This window comes from Ambystoma mexicanum, chromosome 8 (genome assembly GCF_040938575.1).
Source record: "Ambystoma mexicanum isolate Mex_15411 chromosome 8, UKY_AmexF1_1, whole genome shotgun sequence".
NCBI lineage: Eukaryota > Metazoa > Chordata > Amphibia > Caudata > Ambystomatidae > Ambystoma > Ambystoma mexicanum.
This window is the reverse complement of record NC_090929.1, coordinates 1,530,297,986-1,530,314,400: the sequence shown is the minus strand read 5'-3', so window position 1 is coordinate 1,530,314,400 and position 16,415 is coordinate 1,530,297,986. Positions and strand designations below refer to the sequence as shown.

At 45.1% G+C, this 16,415-nt stretch overlaps 1 protein-coding gene across 1 annotated transcript in view; it reads right to left on the bottom strand.

Annotated features, from left to right (window-relative positions):
* Positions 1 to 16,415, bottom strand: part of SORCS3 (sortilin related VPS10 domain containing receptor 3) — a 3,021,596-nt gene that overhangs the window by 372,486 nt on the left and 2,632,695 nt on the right. The window contains exon 18 of the mRNA XM_069611752.1: positions 5,954 to 6,125. Within this exon, the coding sequence (XP_069467853.1) occupies positions 5,954 to 6,125 (172 nt within the window). The remainder of the gene's footprint in view (positions 1 to 5,953; positions 6,126 to 16,415) is intronic.

The window sequence follows — 16,415 nt, the reverse complement described above, 5'->3', positions numbered from 1 at the left end:
TGTAGTGTGAAAATCTAAGCGGCACACTATGGCATTTGTAGTGGCAGAAAGTGGTGAGTACACCACAACCGTGCCTAGGGCGGAACACATATGGGGTACAGAGGAAGTAGAGCAGTACGAATAGTACACAATGCTTGATTGATACGAGGGGTTTGTCATATCAAACAGTGTTAATTGGCATTTTTATTGTTTGTAGGGTGTCTCACCATAGTGACAACAGTCCTGGAAGGGGGAGGGTAAAGGCACACAGGGGAGCTTAGACCTTAGCAGCCCACAGCTCGGTACGCTCAGTCAGCTCAGTCAGGTGCCTTTCTTCCTGTGCCTTCCTTTGTGGGCCGGCGCTCGTCTGCCGGCGAGGATAATTGGCTGGTTAGAAGAACTGGCTGCCAATCAGAGGGCTCCTAGATCCGGGGCTTGGCTGGGGTGGATGTAAGAGGCCTGGGTGGCCATCGTGGAAAGTGCAAGATCCTCGTGGAGTACAATGGCGGCTGCCTCGAATTTGCAAAAAACAACGAAAAATCTGCATTTCTTTTTTAAACGCTGCAGATTGGGTTTGCAACAGCAACGGAGGGTTATATATTTGTACATTAGTTTGAAGAAGGAGAAGCATCTGTATAGAGGTGCCCAGAGCTTACCTTGGCACCCGGAGGGGTAAAGGTGCTGGTGGAGCATCTCCTGCAGCTGGATGGGTGGACAGAGCTCCAGCTCTGGTGTGGAAAGGACCGTAGTGAGATAACTTGTGACAAGGACTTTGTAGTGTATGTTTTCAAATGTCCCTGTAATAAGTAGTAAATCAGCGAAGGTATGGGCAACGCTACCAGGTCCTCCCCAAGCGGGGCAGGGTAACTGTTGCACGATGGCAGCAGGCCAGAGAGGGGCACAGTGCTCCCCCAGCAGGAGGTCTGCGCCCTCTCCCCAGCTACACATACAAAGACACGCAGTCCCGGCGCTACAAAGCGCTGGAAGGGGAGGTGTGAGCAAAGACCTCACCCTTCCAAAAACAACAATGGGGTGCTAAGCACCCAAGGGAAGCACATTTGCCAGAGAGGGGCATCACAAGTAAATGCTTACCCAGGGGCCCGGACTGTCGGTTACAGGCTGGTCGAGTGCTGGCCCACAGCCCCCACAAAGGAACAACAAAGACTCTGCAGCTATCCCTGGTTCTTATTTAGCAGCTCAGTAGGTACAAACTGTTTGTGGACCCTGAACGGGGACCCAAACAACCAGGAGGTTCACTGTAGACTGAGCGTCCTCCTCTCTTTTTCTTTTCCACAAACCCACCCTCAAAAAAGAATGGAGGAAAAACAACGGAAGAAGAAACAGGACACTGTACAGTGGTCACAACAAGTCATGGAACAAAGAAGGCGGCACGGGCCTGGGGGGGTAACCCCAGGACCTGGTGCCCAAAAGTATTATATGATTATAATATGCTTATTATTTATGTATATAACCATATCTGTGATAATAAAAACCTATAGCCTTTTATTGCCAACACTTGAACAATTGTTGTGGCATAACCGTTCATGGGGAAGGAAGGGGCTTGCTTTTCCACACTCACAGCCAGACACAACAAAAAGTAAGTTTGCCTGCATATGGGTCCAACAGTTACGCATTTTACGGCATATAAGAGCCATTAACAATCATGATGCTGCATACCCAATGGCAAAACATTTTGAAGACAAAAATGATGGTAACATAGATGGTTTCTCATTTTTTGGTGTACATAGAATTGTTAATGGACCTAGAGGGAGTGATAGGGAACAGCTATTATGCCAACAAGCAGATATATTATTGATGTTGAAACATAAAATCGAATAGGACATACTGTTGATGAAGAGTTGTACGCCTTGCTTGGTGAATGAATAGTAAGCTGTCATGAATATTATGTCCTGATTTCACGTTGTGGATGAGTTCCCCCCGCTCACTTTACTTTGGTTTGGTTCTATTTTAGTAGAGGTGTTTTCACTGGTCTGACCTTATCACCACTGGCTGACTTCAGCCATGAGATCATCAGTAAGGTCAAGACATTTTGATTTATCACATTATGATGTCAGGATGTGGGGTGCTGGCATTGTAAGGTTCTTACCATTTTTAAATGTATTAAATTAATTTTTGATTGTTGAAAGTGAAAGGGTATTAGGCCTGCACTACACTGAGCCTAAGAGTGGGATGTGGTTACGCTATAAGGTATGTATAATGCTGCTACCCTATTTATAGTGCTGATGCTAAAGAGTTCTATGACAATAATATGGAGTGGGTACCATTGAAGTTTACACACATATCTCCTAGAGCATACCTTATGATATCCTAGCCATGGGTATGTGCTATCTAGTAAGGTACACTGCTAATGATACATTCTACTGCCGGGCTGGAGATATGTCACAGGTAATAGAATTCATATTGTATTGTTAGACTACGATTGTATATTGTCACCCAAGAGATATATGCATTTGTTTTAGATTTACAACATCCATCTATACTTTAGTTGCTATAATCGTTTTAATTTAAGGATATGATACTAAGCACAATGCACTTTAGAGTAAAACTCACACGAAGGATTGCACTAGTCCATGTGATATTTGCACATTATTGCACTTTGTACAATGATCAATGGGTTTAATACATACGGCTGGTATTTTACATGGCATGTTATTTTGCACAGTATTATTTGCATGGCACATTGCACTTTTAATGTGAATGAGAGCCGTGATGAGCCTTAGGCTTTCTTTAATGCAATTGGCAATAGGTGGATAGGATATCTGAACATCATTGCAATTAGGTGTGCAGATCACACTTTGGTGCAATATGCAAAATGTAGTCATGGGTGCCCCTCTGCGAGAACGTACAAGGCCCATTGACCTATTCTTTGGGAAGGTACCCACTCCAGAGTCCGCTAAAACGTGTTTCAGACTCTCCCGGGGGTCACCCACTCAAGAACAGGTCAATGGGTCGTGTTTGTGCCAGTAGAGGGACTCCCAGACCTCTTTATGCAAATGTCTGCATACTTTGGACTCTCTAAGTTACCAGGGTAATCCAGACGTGGACCCTTTGCTCACTGTGCTCAGCGAGGCACAGCTCCAACTCACTGATGAGCCCCGACTAGGCTGAAACACGTACTTTTGTTCAGAGAAGATTTGCCTTATATTTCGGTGCTGGACTACCTTCGAGTGGGACAAAGACTGATTTGCCTATGGAAATGTCTCCTCCGTGAAAAGCACAGTGAGCTAAAGCATGGTTGAGACTCTCCCGGCATCCACCCAAGAACAGGTCAATGGGCCGTGTTTGTGCCGGTAGAGGGACTCCCAGACCTCTTTATTCAATATGTAATATGGTTGACATCGAAAATGTCTGAAAATATCTGATGTTCGTTTGGGCTATCAGTGAATTATTTGGTGTACATTCATCATGTATAGTATTTTTCTAATTTCTATTTTCTTACATTTATTTATATATAAAGTTACACATAAGGTTTTCAATTCGCAAATTTAACCCCTAGGATTACACATGTGACTGAATGAATGTAAGAATTGCATTGCATATGGGACATTACAAAATGGCAACCAACATTGATGCATTGTGATTGGGCAGTAAGAGAAGACGTACATCGCTTTCCGTGTTGTGTGAGGTGTAACCTAGAGATTGAAAAAGGACTGTCTAAGTGTAATCATTGGCGAACACATTCCTTTCTCTCTTCCCTGAATGTTATTTAAATGTGTGTATGTAGGTGGGCATTTTTCCGCTTACTGGGAGTACATCTCTATTGTGCCTGTGTGACCGCACCGGCTGGAACAAGATGGAAAGAAACATGTATGCCACTAAACGGTTGGGAACTCCTTAACTTGTGCATATTCAATTTCAGGTATAACTAGTTCAACAAAGTGAGGGTGAGGGATCTCTGTCTGAAAGAAGAAGTGCACGCACAAGGTCGTACACACGCACATAATAACCAAGCAATGTTGGTTAGCAACGTGGGAAATCAATTATCCAATATGTTTAAGTAATGTCTGATGCTTCCACAAAATAATGTTTTCGTATTCCTTGTCCCTAAAGTTGATAATTACATTACGTCGTATTCATATGGGATCTTAAAATGCCCATTAAAAACAATGATTAATGCAAAAAGACTTTGTTATGTCTTGGAACATGGAAGAGGAAACAAGGTTTTATAAGAGTGAACTTTGAGGACCAGCAACACTGTGTCATGCTAGAGTTTGTGGAAAACACATGAATCTCGTTCTGATAATGCAAACAAGGCAAATTGTGTAAACCATTTATCATGAACCAAGAATTTCAATGAATAAAATAAACATTTGGATTCATAAATCATTGTATGAAAATGTGCACTGGACAGGAAGTGTGTGCATAACATTATTAACACCTAAACACTATCAGCGCAACTCTGGGAAACTTCCATTGTGGCGATTGGCCGATCTGAGAAACCAATATAGCTCGCATATTGAGCCGCGCAACGATATGATATGATATGGCATTTATAACGTGCCTATACACAAGTGTTTCAAGGCGCGACGAGGCAAGGGGGGGCAAAGGGAGGACAGACAACAATCCTACTAGGCCATGTCTCATTCAGATCACACAAGTGCATGGGAAAGGGGCAGGGACAGTGCAGTACATGAGAATAGATAATAACAAAAGGTAAGTAACGGCCAGCATGTGGCAAGTGCATGGGTAAGTGCAGACACCAGGTGTCAGGAGCTGTTAGGGGGACTGTAGGGCTACAGAAACAGTCCCTAACTGCGGGGGTTGCCAGGCAGGCAGTGCAGGTGTTTGACGCTGATGGGACTGGAACCTGGGCCCGAGATCAGCGGGTGTCCAGGTCGCCAGTGCAGTTCTGGTTTCAGCCAGGAGGTCAGAAAATCAGAGGAGCAGAAAAAGCAGAAACAAAGAGAAAGGTTTTGAGGTGCTTCCGGAACTGGAGATGGTTATCCTCAAGTTTAAGGGGGGCAGGGAGGCTGCCCCAGAGGGAGGCTCCAGCCAAAGGAAGAGATCACCCACCAACACCTTGCTTGGAGAAGCCACTGATCCTGAGAGAGTTAAAGACAGATGAGCCAAGAGCTCAAGAAGGAAGATATTTAGGTAGAGAGAGAGTTGAAGGTATTGAGGTCCCAGGCCCCAGAAGGTCTTGTGGACGATGCCGAGGGTTTTGATCTTACTCCTCACAGCCACTGGGAGCCAGTGTAGAGATTTCAGTCCTGGAGAGAGACGCTCCCTGGGCTTGAGGCAGTGAGCTTCTGGGGGAAGGAGAGGAAAGGAAGAATGCCTCTGAGGACGCACACCGGGAGCCGTGGGCAGCATTGTCAGTGTGGCGCTCCCTCTCTTCTCGGGAGTGCCACACTGAGAGTACACGAAGCTGAAGGCCAACCGCTCAGAATCACCCTTGGTGTAAAAGCTGCACTCAGAGCAGACCCGCAGGCTGTTCAGCTCACGTCCTCAACCCCACTCCTTGATGCGTGGTAAGAGAAGCACATTAATTGTAAGCGCACTGTCAAACTACAAAACGATTAGATCACTATCTGTAAATTGTACCTCTGCACAAAGAGGCCTGTATCGCCCTGCCTCCAAATGCTTCTGCTCTTATTGTACTGCTATCAAAGCTTCAAATTTAGTTGAAGCACTGCCATTTATTTCAGAGCCCTCATGAGCTCCTAGCATGAATGCGTGATTCATTGACATGTAGGTCAGTCTAATATCTGTGCCATTGCTTGTAACATTACCACATAGCATTGATATATCACTTCATACCATCATTTGCATCATGGACACTTCTTAAATTGACCCTTCCTTTAAGAGGTCGATCATTGGTCAATGGGATCAGGGACTTCAACTTGATTACCACCGCTGAAAACCCATTCAAAGGGCACAATGAGAGACTCTTGGAATGTTTCTTTTGAAGTGTAGCTACACAGATTACATGGATGCCAACACAGCAACTTACCTCTTCCAAGCTAACAAGGAAGGTGACGTTTTGTCCCTTTTGTACTGCCAGCCTGCCGTCTGCAGTGAGAAGTTGAAGCCCTCTTGGAGACTTCCCAGGACACTTGTGAGGCTTGGCTGAATATTGCTCTCTCAGACCATCTGTGCAGTTATTCGTCACGATTTTTCTATATCTGTGGAAGAATGACATGCTGACAATCAAAGCATAAAATATACCACTGTGCAAGGCGTGTGCTCAAGCATCACGTGCAATTCAAAGCAAGCTGAGCAAGTGGGATGGACAATCATTGTAAATCAATGTTGATTTAATACCTAAAGTAGTTGTTAGACCTTTGTGGTACATGAAATGATAACAGAATGAATGAGAGTTGCTCACTCTTAATCTTAATATTTATAGTTGGACTCTTTGACAACATCATAAAACAAAGATTTCAAATTCCTATTCATGTAGCTCACACCACAAACTGCATTTTCCCAAAGCACTTCTCTTTAAAATAAGGAGTAATAATTCTCCATTACACCAGGGCTTATCTTAATGACTGTGAAAGGTGGAAAAGTTAATCGAGCTTTGTAACCTGGAGGAATGGGAGTGCACACTTTAACTGTATATGAATTGTAATAGCTCCTAATCTACACAGCCTTTCTATATTTTGGAAGCCACATTGTAGTCCCGTCATCATAGGGAAACATACATGGAAGCTATATGAAAATAGCAACATTATTTGTACAAGGGATGCCTATTACTGAAATTACTGTAATGAAGAGGTATGAACTTTGACAGTAATTAATCTGGGCCTCACTATTTCATAGAGTTTATATTAGCTAGTTATATTAGCTAGGGCCATTCAAGAGCATGGGATAATGTCACCTCAAAAGGGAAACAACAATCAGAAGGTGCTGTGAACCCTCTTTTCAATTGAAATGATAATGACGTGTTATTTGTATAGCACTTTCACCAAAGCACTTTACAGAGGACATATTTAAAAACAATATCAGCATACCGAAGTTGCTGCCCAAGTATCGACTCTGGACGGATGAAAGTCTTAGTTGGTCTTGACAAGATTCAAACCTGTGACCTGAAGATCTCACACATATCACAGCAGCGAGCGCTCAACCCACCAAGCATTTTTACCGGTTCGCACATAAGGCAACTTAAGTATCACAATCATTTAATTTGTTGCTAATTTTCTCTTCTAGGGTCACTTTCCTCTGTTCATCCATTACACCTTCTCCCATGTCATCATCCCTGCCTTCCCCTTTCCCTTTGTCCAATCCCTCACTTATGTTCTCTTGTCTTCCTCTCTCTGCCTCGGTTATGTTGCTCTTTTCTCATCAAAGCCCATCCTATGGCTGCCACCTGCAACCCCCCTCTCTTCCTCTCTTATTCCTAAGGTCTACCCCTTTCTTTTCTATATTTGGTCTCTCTTTTCAATCTATCCTTTTTGTCTTCCCCTTTTACATCATCATTCAAACAGGCTAACACACTTCCTAGTCTTAAGAAACGTTCCTAGGATCCCTCTTTTCCTCCAATTATCGCTCAATTCTACTCTTACTTTTTCTTTCTAATCTTTTGGAGCGTATTGTCTATTCTCAAGTCTCCACCCATCTTAACAATACTTCTCTTCTCCCACTTCACCAAACTGGCTTTCACCCTTTTCACTATACAGAAACTGTTTTTTTCTTTTTTATGTTTGGTTTATTACAGATTTTTCATATTTCCAATGATTCCAAATCATTTCAAATTAACAGCGCGTAACATTTATCTCCAAAAAAACAAAGAGGAAAGACAAACAGCAGTTCCAAATTACATTCACATGCAATATAAAATGTCATTCAAGACTCTAGTCAACACAAAAATCATGGAAGGGATCTCTCCAATTATAAACATAGACCAACATTCATCAATTTTCAGAGTTTCTAAATTCTTACAAATGTCAGCCAAAAGTGTGGTTCTTAACAATGTCAATACATTCCATTCTACCAATAAATGTTTCACAGATTATGTAAGATCTTCCTTTTTGCAGCATCTACAATGCTACTCTGACTTTGGAATCTCTGTCCGTACACTTAACACCTCTCTTGTAGAGAGTAGCTTTAGCTATAGTCGCAAAAATAGATCCCCCAATCGGGTGCATGGATATGTGACCAAATATTTCAGAAGATGCCCAATGGCTCTCCTTTCATGAGTCAAATTAAATGAAAGGCTATAGATTGTCTCTATATCCTGTGTACTAATCCAATCTTGCCTCGGAATCTTATGTATAATTGTGTCCGGATTTTGTAAATGATACCCCTAGGGATAGATCCACACTGTTTCACCATATTAAGCACAATTTTGGAGGATCTCAAATGGAGGAAGCGTATCTCGCATACAACACTTGCAAAATAATTTCAAGGTTTTCCACAGTATGAACGACTGGAAAGACTGTAATCCCAGTTCGTACCTAAGTAATGACTTGCGGACACTGCTGGGAAGGCATAGTAACTTCTTCCAAACGTCACATTCCAGACATTCCCAAAGTAGCCACTGGAGATTCAAGGTGGCTTCAGCTCCATATCACTCTCCAACTGATTTAATCTCTGCTGCAATCCTATTGTTGTCTGGTCAATCATGACCAGATCATCAGCATATATGATCTACACGATTATGGTGTCACATATTTTAGGAGGAAAGGCTTTTATAATTCCTGGCTTCCACCCATATCTGATAGATAAAGGCTGAATAGTGCTGGAGTAAATGGACATTCCTGTTTCAACCTCTGAAATGTTTGTATTTTTTTAGAGAAAGTGCCATCTGTCGACAATCTCACCTGGATCGAAGTATCTGTGTACAGTGATTGTATTGCGTGCAGCAAATCATTTGGGCACTTCCAGCATCACACTGTATCCCACAACCTCTCCATGCTGACACTAAGCCCATTTCAGAGGCGCAAGACACCAAGTGACGCAATAAGACAGAAGCCAAGAAATGTTCCCAAAATATCAAGGAGTGCAATAGGGCGAGAGTTTCTCAAATTTTTATTATTGCCTCACTTTAATATTAGAATGATTAATGCTGTTGATAAAGGTACTTCCCTCGACACTAATATCTCATTGACCCTGGCCTGGTTGACCTCCTTTATCACTGACTGACCCTCCCAGGTACAACTGAGGTCTTTCCTCTCTTCTATCTCTCCCTCTCTACTTTTGTTGTACCCCATGGGTCTAAACCTTCCCAACCACTAACTGGCACCTCTTGCCCACTGCATCACTACATTCTGCTCTTACTTTCAGCGTTATGCAGATGACACCCAGCTTTCCTTCAGGCTCCCTTCAGCCACTTCTGCTCCTTCTCTCATACCAGACTGTCTGGCTGCAATTCAGGAAAGGTGTGCATCCAATTATCTCTGCCTGTAAGATCGAGATCCTCCTCATCAGGACACCTGCTCCCTCCTTTCCTCTCTCTCTCTGGCCGCCCAGCCTGGACCCTATTATTTATTTATTTATTTCCATTTATAAAGCGCACAACAGCCCTAGGGCATCGTGACACTGTTACAGAGTATTCACTTAGGTACATGTTACATAAATACAACTCTCAACAGAGTGATACAGATGTTGTGAGACAAAAACAGCATTCCTGTTCCATGGTTACAGGGGAATGGCAGTGAAGAGCAGTTTCAGTTGAATAGCTTCGTTTTCAGGGCTTTTCTGAAAGCCATAAGCAAGGTTTCTTTTCTGAGTTTGAGTGGTAGTGAGTTCTAGGCTTTTGGTGCTAGCACTTTTGAAGCTGGACCCCTCCGTTTTGGCTCTGTTATAGGTAGGGATTGTAAGTTGGTGTGAATATTGGTCACATTTAGGTCTGTGTGATTGTGCTTGCTGAATGTGTTCTGTTAGGTAGGAGGGTGCAGACTGAGATATGCATCTGTGCGCAATGGCGAGGGCCTTGAACAGTATATGTTCTTTCACCGGGGGCCAGTGGGCGTCTTGTCTAGACTGCAAGATATGGTCTCTCCTACGGATACTGAGTGCAGCTCTGAGAGCATCGTTTTGGGGTATTTGTACTTTGTTAAGGTTCTTGGACGAGGTGCCTAGGAGGAGGACATTACAATAGTCCAGTTTTGCACCTATGGTGGCCCTAGCAATGTTGAGACAGTTTTTGGAGGAAAGGTGGGGTTTTACAGCATTAATGATTTTAGTTGTGAGCGCTGCTGCTGATGAGATGTAACGGTCTATCCATGGACAAAGGCGAGTCAAGGTATACTCCCAAGGTTTTTACCAGAGCAGAGACTTTGATAACAGTGTTCTCTATGCTGAAATTGCTGTATTTACTGTCTAGTTTGTTCAACGTCTCCTTGGGACCTACTAGTAGGATTTCCGTTTTGTCCCCATTGAGACATAAACCATTGGCCGCCATCCATGCCTGGATGAGTGCATATGTCTTTTGTAGGGTTTTGAGGTCCTTCTCATAATCACCAGATAGTGGAAGAAGAATTTGTGTGTTGTCGGCATAATCGGTGAAGGTTATACCAAATTCTTCCAGGTCCTTAAATAAAGGTAAGGTGAAAAGATTATAGAGGGTGGGGGGTGTGCATGAGCCTTGTGGCACTCCACAGCTGATGGGTGATGGAGTGGCAGATGCCTGGTCTGAGAAGACCCTCATGGCTCGTCCTTCCAGAAAGGATGTAATCCAAGTGGTGGCTTCAGGAGAGAAGTGAGCAGAGTCTGTGAGATGTTTGCCTAGGATCTTGTGATCCACCAAGTCGAAGGCAGCTGACAGGTCTAAGAGCAGATGAAGCGCCGAATTACCCTTGTCCATGTTTTTTAGTAGCTGATTTTTTAAGTCTAGCAGAGCTGGCTCTGTGCCATGTCGAGGGCGAAAGCCCGACTGCCTCTTTCCCAAGATATTGTGCGTTTCCAAGTAGTCCTGGATTTGTAAATTACGCAGCCTTATCTAGAATTTTCAGCAAGAATGGCACAGTAGTGATAGGCCTGTAATTGTTTGGGGAGTCTGGGTCCAATGTGGGCTTTTTTAATAAAGGCTGAAGCCAGGCTTCCTTGAGCAAGGAGGGTACAGTGCCAGAAGCGAGCAATGCTGTGACAAAGGGAGCTAGTGTTACCGCGCAATCTTTGATTAGGTTTGCTGGGCAGATGTCAGCCTTGCACAGTGATGGTTTAATGTGCTCTATAATTAATAAGGCCTCGGGTATGGTTACTTCCTTGAAGTTATAAGGTATTTGGGCCTTTGAGTCAGGAGGGTCACATAGACCAGGCTCAAAGCCGGTGTGTGTTGGGAGAGCAGCCTTGGGAAGGTTGTTTAGGTTAGACTTAATTTTCTCCTGAAGTAGGTTAATCTTGTCTAGCATGGCGTGCTGGATGTCATTACACCATGTATCATCTTTCACAGTATGTTGTATAGACGTGGGGGGGACTACCAGTTCATTGAAGATGGCAAACAGTTTGTTGGACTGGGATTTTGCTTTGTCGATCCTGAGATTGTATATGGCTGCGTTCGCTGTGGCGATGGCCTTTTTATATTGCTTGGCAATTGTGAGGTAAGTATTTTGTGTGGAGATAAAGTGCTTTTAAGTCAAGTAGATCTTGGCTGTACCAGGAGTTGGCATGTTTAATATGTTTGGCTCTTTTTTTCTCTAGTGGGGCAATATCGTCTAACGATTCTTTGAGGATGGAGTTGTAGAGATCGGCTAATTCTGTGGGGTTTTTAGAGAGAGGGCGTGCTAATACTGATGCTTCTAGAAGGGGGAGAACTCTGTCTTTGGTGAGCAGCTTTTTTGATCTAGCCATGGCCGCGGGCACGGGAAGGCTTTGTTTAGCTGCTATTCTGGAAGGAATGTGGAAGTGTAAAAGGTGGTGGTCGGTCCACGGGCATGGGGTGTTGGAACTGATGTCCACGTCACAATTGTGGTCGACTAACCAGTCCAGAATTTGGCCTTTGTTATGTGTTGGGCTATCTACTTTCTGGATAAAACCCAGGTCCAGGAGAGCCTTGACAAAGGCCTTGCCTTTTTTTGTCATTTATGTCTTTAAATCCGAGATTGAAGTCTCCAAGGAGGAGGGCTGTGGTGTTAGTTTTAATGTTACTGCCTACGAGGTGTAAGATCTTGGCTAGGAAGTCAAGAAGGGGGCCAGGAGCGCGGTTGACTAAATATAGTGTCATAGTGTCGTTAGGGGAAAAAGACATTTTTACAGACAGAGCATCACAGTTGTCTGCAGTGGTGGACTTAATTTGTCTGGCCTTTAGGCAGTGCTATCCTGATGGAAGATAGTGTACCCTGGAGATAGGGACTGACAAATTGTTGGACCAGAGGCTTTGTGTAGCCAGGTTACTGTGATGGTTAGTGTGTCAAGATCCAGGTCAGTGATGAGGTCATGGATCTCTGTGGCATGGGCTTGCATTGAACGTGCATTAATGAGTGCAAGTTGGATTTGAGTAGTGGTGTTGTGACTTGTTGTCGCATTTGTTGTAGCTGTGGGACCCTTGGAGTTTGAGTCTAGGGTTTTAGGCCTGAGAATAGTTGCAGGTGATGGCAGATGTTGATGTTGTTTTACTGAGTGCGTGTTGACAAAGGAGGATGAGCGGGCCGAGCAAGTTCCTAGTCTTTGGTTTCTCAGGTGTAGGGGTAAAGGGAGCATATGCAGCTGTGCTCCGCTCCAGGTGTAGGTTTGAGAGAAGGGGTTGTTAAGATTGATGTTAAGATTGGTGCTAGGGTGGATTTCGTAGTGACTGAGTTGGGTGCACCTATGATGAGTGGGGGGAGGAAAGGTGTGGGTGGTATTCTTTGAGTGCAGAGTAGAATATGTGAGAGGATGGCAGTGTCTGGAGCCATGTCATGGACCTGTGGTGTATGCTGCATCTAGATATATCAGGTTGGAGCACAATAGCAAATACAGTTAGGCCTATTACAAACACAGGCAGTCACCTGCACTTGGCAGCTATAGATGCAGAGGCAAGTGAAGTTACATTGGAAGTGAACGTAGATATGGTAGATGGGCCTATTACAGATACAAGTGGTTACAGTAATAGTCAGAATCACAGTACTATCAGTAGAGGTATGCTGGAAATAATCACAGTTGCAGTAGATTTGCTCATTCGAAATACGGCAGTTGCAAACACTTGTCAGATGAGGCAGTAGCAAGTAAAAACCTGTTTGTAAAGATAACAATTAAAAAGCATGGTCAGATTTCAAGTACAGGAAGTTGTATACATTGGGCAGATTAACGCCTTGCTAAATTAGGGCACAATGGTGATGGTCATCGTTACAGCGGGTATGCCGAATTGGCAGCTAAATCCGGTAATATGGGCTGGGCTGGTTGATGAAAATGTTATTGGACACTGGTGGCATACTTTAGGGGTGGCAGAGCAGTTGTCGGTTTTTACGAGATGATATAGTTGTGCGTCTCTGGTGTGGATGCAGATAGGGGAGGGCCCAAGTGGCTATAGGTGTAATAATGTGCACATAAATTCAGAGGCTAAAGGTAATTAGCCGACTTAGTGACTTACGTCCAAAGGAACACGTAGCCTTAGAGTCGAATGCTGGATGAGGAATGGTAGCGTGTAAGAGTGTCTCGATGAACACAGGCAGCCATGGTGGGCAGAGGGGATAGTCAGGCGGTAAAGTCCACCAGGGATGCACGCACGGGTGCTGTTGTGTGTTCAGGTGGTCTCTGATGGCGTGGATGTTGCAGGCTGGGCTCCTGCCCACCTGATGGTCTGTGGAGCTATGGCAATATGAGGCACAGAATGGCCTGTGCCTTGGTGGAGTGCCTTTGTGGGCAGGCTGGCTGAATGCCTTCCGGTGCAGCCTATCAGTCGAAATGCAGCAGAGGGCCCAATCATGTTGAAAACGCTGTTGCTAGGCAACGGTGTAAACAAATTGTACGGCTGCCATTTTCGGACGGCTCTTCCTGCTCCTCAGGGTCATCTTCGACTATGTAGTCTCCTTCTCCCCTCACATCTCTGACGTCTCTAAGAAGTCACACTACCAGCTGCACCTCCTTAGAGGTATTCTTCCTTTCCTCTCCTTCCCCCAGAAGCTCACTGTCTCCAGAGCCCTGGTCCTCTCCAAGCTGGACTACTGTAACAGCCTCTATCTAAATCTGGCTGCCTCCACTTTCCACCCTCGGCAACTTATCCAGAACAGGACTGCGAGACTTGTTCTCGGCCTCAAGCCCAGGGATCCTATCTCTCCAGGTCTGAAATCTCTGCACTGGCTCCCAGTGGCTGCGAGGATTAAGATCAAAACCCTCTGCATTGTACACAAGGCCTTCAGGGGTCTGGGGCCGCACTACCTTCAACTCTCTCTTCCTAAATATCTTCCCTCTAGAGCTCTTTGCTCATCTGCCTCCAACTCCCTTAGGGTCAGTCGCTTCTCCAAGCAACGAGTTGGTCGCAGATCACTCTCTTCGGCAGGGGCCTCTCTCTGGAACAGCCTTCCTGCCTCCTTGAAACTCGAGGAGAACCATCTCCGGTTCTGGAAACACCTCAAAACCTCTTTGCTTCTGCTTTCTCTCCTCCCCTCCCTTGCTGAATTCCTAACTGAAATTTCACTGGTTACCTGGCCACCCTTCCGACCTCTGGCCCAGGCCCTGTCAATTACCCACCTGCACTGCCTCCCTGGCAACCCCTGCACTTGGGGACTGTTTTTCTGTATCCCTTCAGTCCCCCTACCAGCACTTACGTCTGCACTTCCTTGCACTGGCCACTAGATGGCTGTTTTATGTATCTTATTATTCCACTTCCCATGTACTGTTCTTTCCCTTCTCCCCTACCCCTGCGCACTTTTCCTTTCCCCCCCTTCTCAAGCACTTTTCCTTTCCCCCCTTTCCATGCACTTGCGTGATCTGAATGACACCTGGCCTAGTAGGATCGTTGTCTGTCCTCCCTTTGTTCCCCCCCTTGCCTCGTTGCGCCTTAAACACTTGTGTATAGGCACGTTATAAATGCCATATCATATCATATATCATACCCTCGAGTCTCCGGTACAGCAGAGTGCTTGCAGATGATAGGAAATACACTTTTGGCCCAAATGGGGAATTTAAAAAAGATTGCAGGGCGATGGGATTCGAGTGGGCAGTGTGTGGCAGTACGGATCACTGTCATGATGCCTACCCCCGGGCATCCGGATCAAGTCCATCAGCCCCGGGAGCAGGCATCCAGATACTCATTAAAACCCCAACAGCCCCGGCTGGGGGCTGTTTTGATTCAGTCCTGGTGCCTTAGGCATCAGGCTCTTCACAGAAATCAGTCCTGGCGCCATAGGCCCCAGGCTCATAGACTTTACTTTCCTTATGCAGACCATGCTGCAAATGAGTCCAAGCCAACGTGAGGCCTGGAAGGGACTATTTTATTACAGGGACTATTTTTTACTCGGGTGTGGTTCTGGGGAACTTCTTACCTGGGACTACTTTGCAGGCTATTTAAACCACGCCCGAACAGCAGCTCATGCTTCGTGTTATTCTGCATCCAGCAGCGTAACGCTCACCGTGTCTGCAAGTCAGCATCCAGTCTTCTGCCAGGCCCGCCTCGAATCCGGAGCTCCTAGACAAAAGGAAAAGAAAGGAGAAGAGGTTAGATCACGGACATTATTTGATTCCTTACCTTATTCCGGACCCAGCACATCTCCGAGCCTGGAAAGGACATTTTTTCAGCATGCGTCGCTTCGCCTGAAGCAGCGCCGTGTTATACTCACCAGTCCACTGCATCTTTCAACTCGGCGCTGCCTCCATAATTTTCTTTGTCGAAACCCAGCACCTGGCGGGGAAACAAAAGGAATAAAAAGGTGAGCCAAGAAAACCGACAAAGACAATCTCTTTGCCACCATAGGCTTACCTGCTTTACCACCGGAGGTATTATCCTTTAATTCGCTGCATCTTTCTATGCCGCACCTTTAAAGGGAGAGAAAACAGCAAGTTAAACTCATGCAACTTTTACCAGACAGTGTTTGGTGATACAGACTCTTACCTGAATGCCATCAGCTGGCTCCAGGCAATATTCTTTTGGACCCAGCTGCAACCTAACGAGGGAATGGAACAAGAGTGAACATCGGACATATTGAACTCTTTGAACTTTATAGACACTGGAGTCAATATTCCTCCGGAACTCCTCCAGTACCTTCAAACCAGTGAAGTAACTGGTATCTACACGCCCCTGCATGCCATGCAGGGTGGAGTGCTCATCATTTTAAAACATAAGGTGAGGTTACCAAGAGGGGATATCGGAGGTGATTAGTGGGGAGAACGAGAACAGTTGGGGGGGCCATCACTAAAGTCCACGGGTGGCTAAATCCCTTTCTCCACTTGCAGGAGAATACTTCTATGAGTCAAGCAGACACGATTAGGCAGGCCAGTCCAGACTGTCATCTCTTCACTACGCATCATGTTGGTGGAGACCGCAGTTGTCCGGGTCTGATCGACGACCCTGTGGGAACCAGGTGAGCGTAACAATCACACTTTACCAGGGATGCATG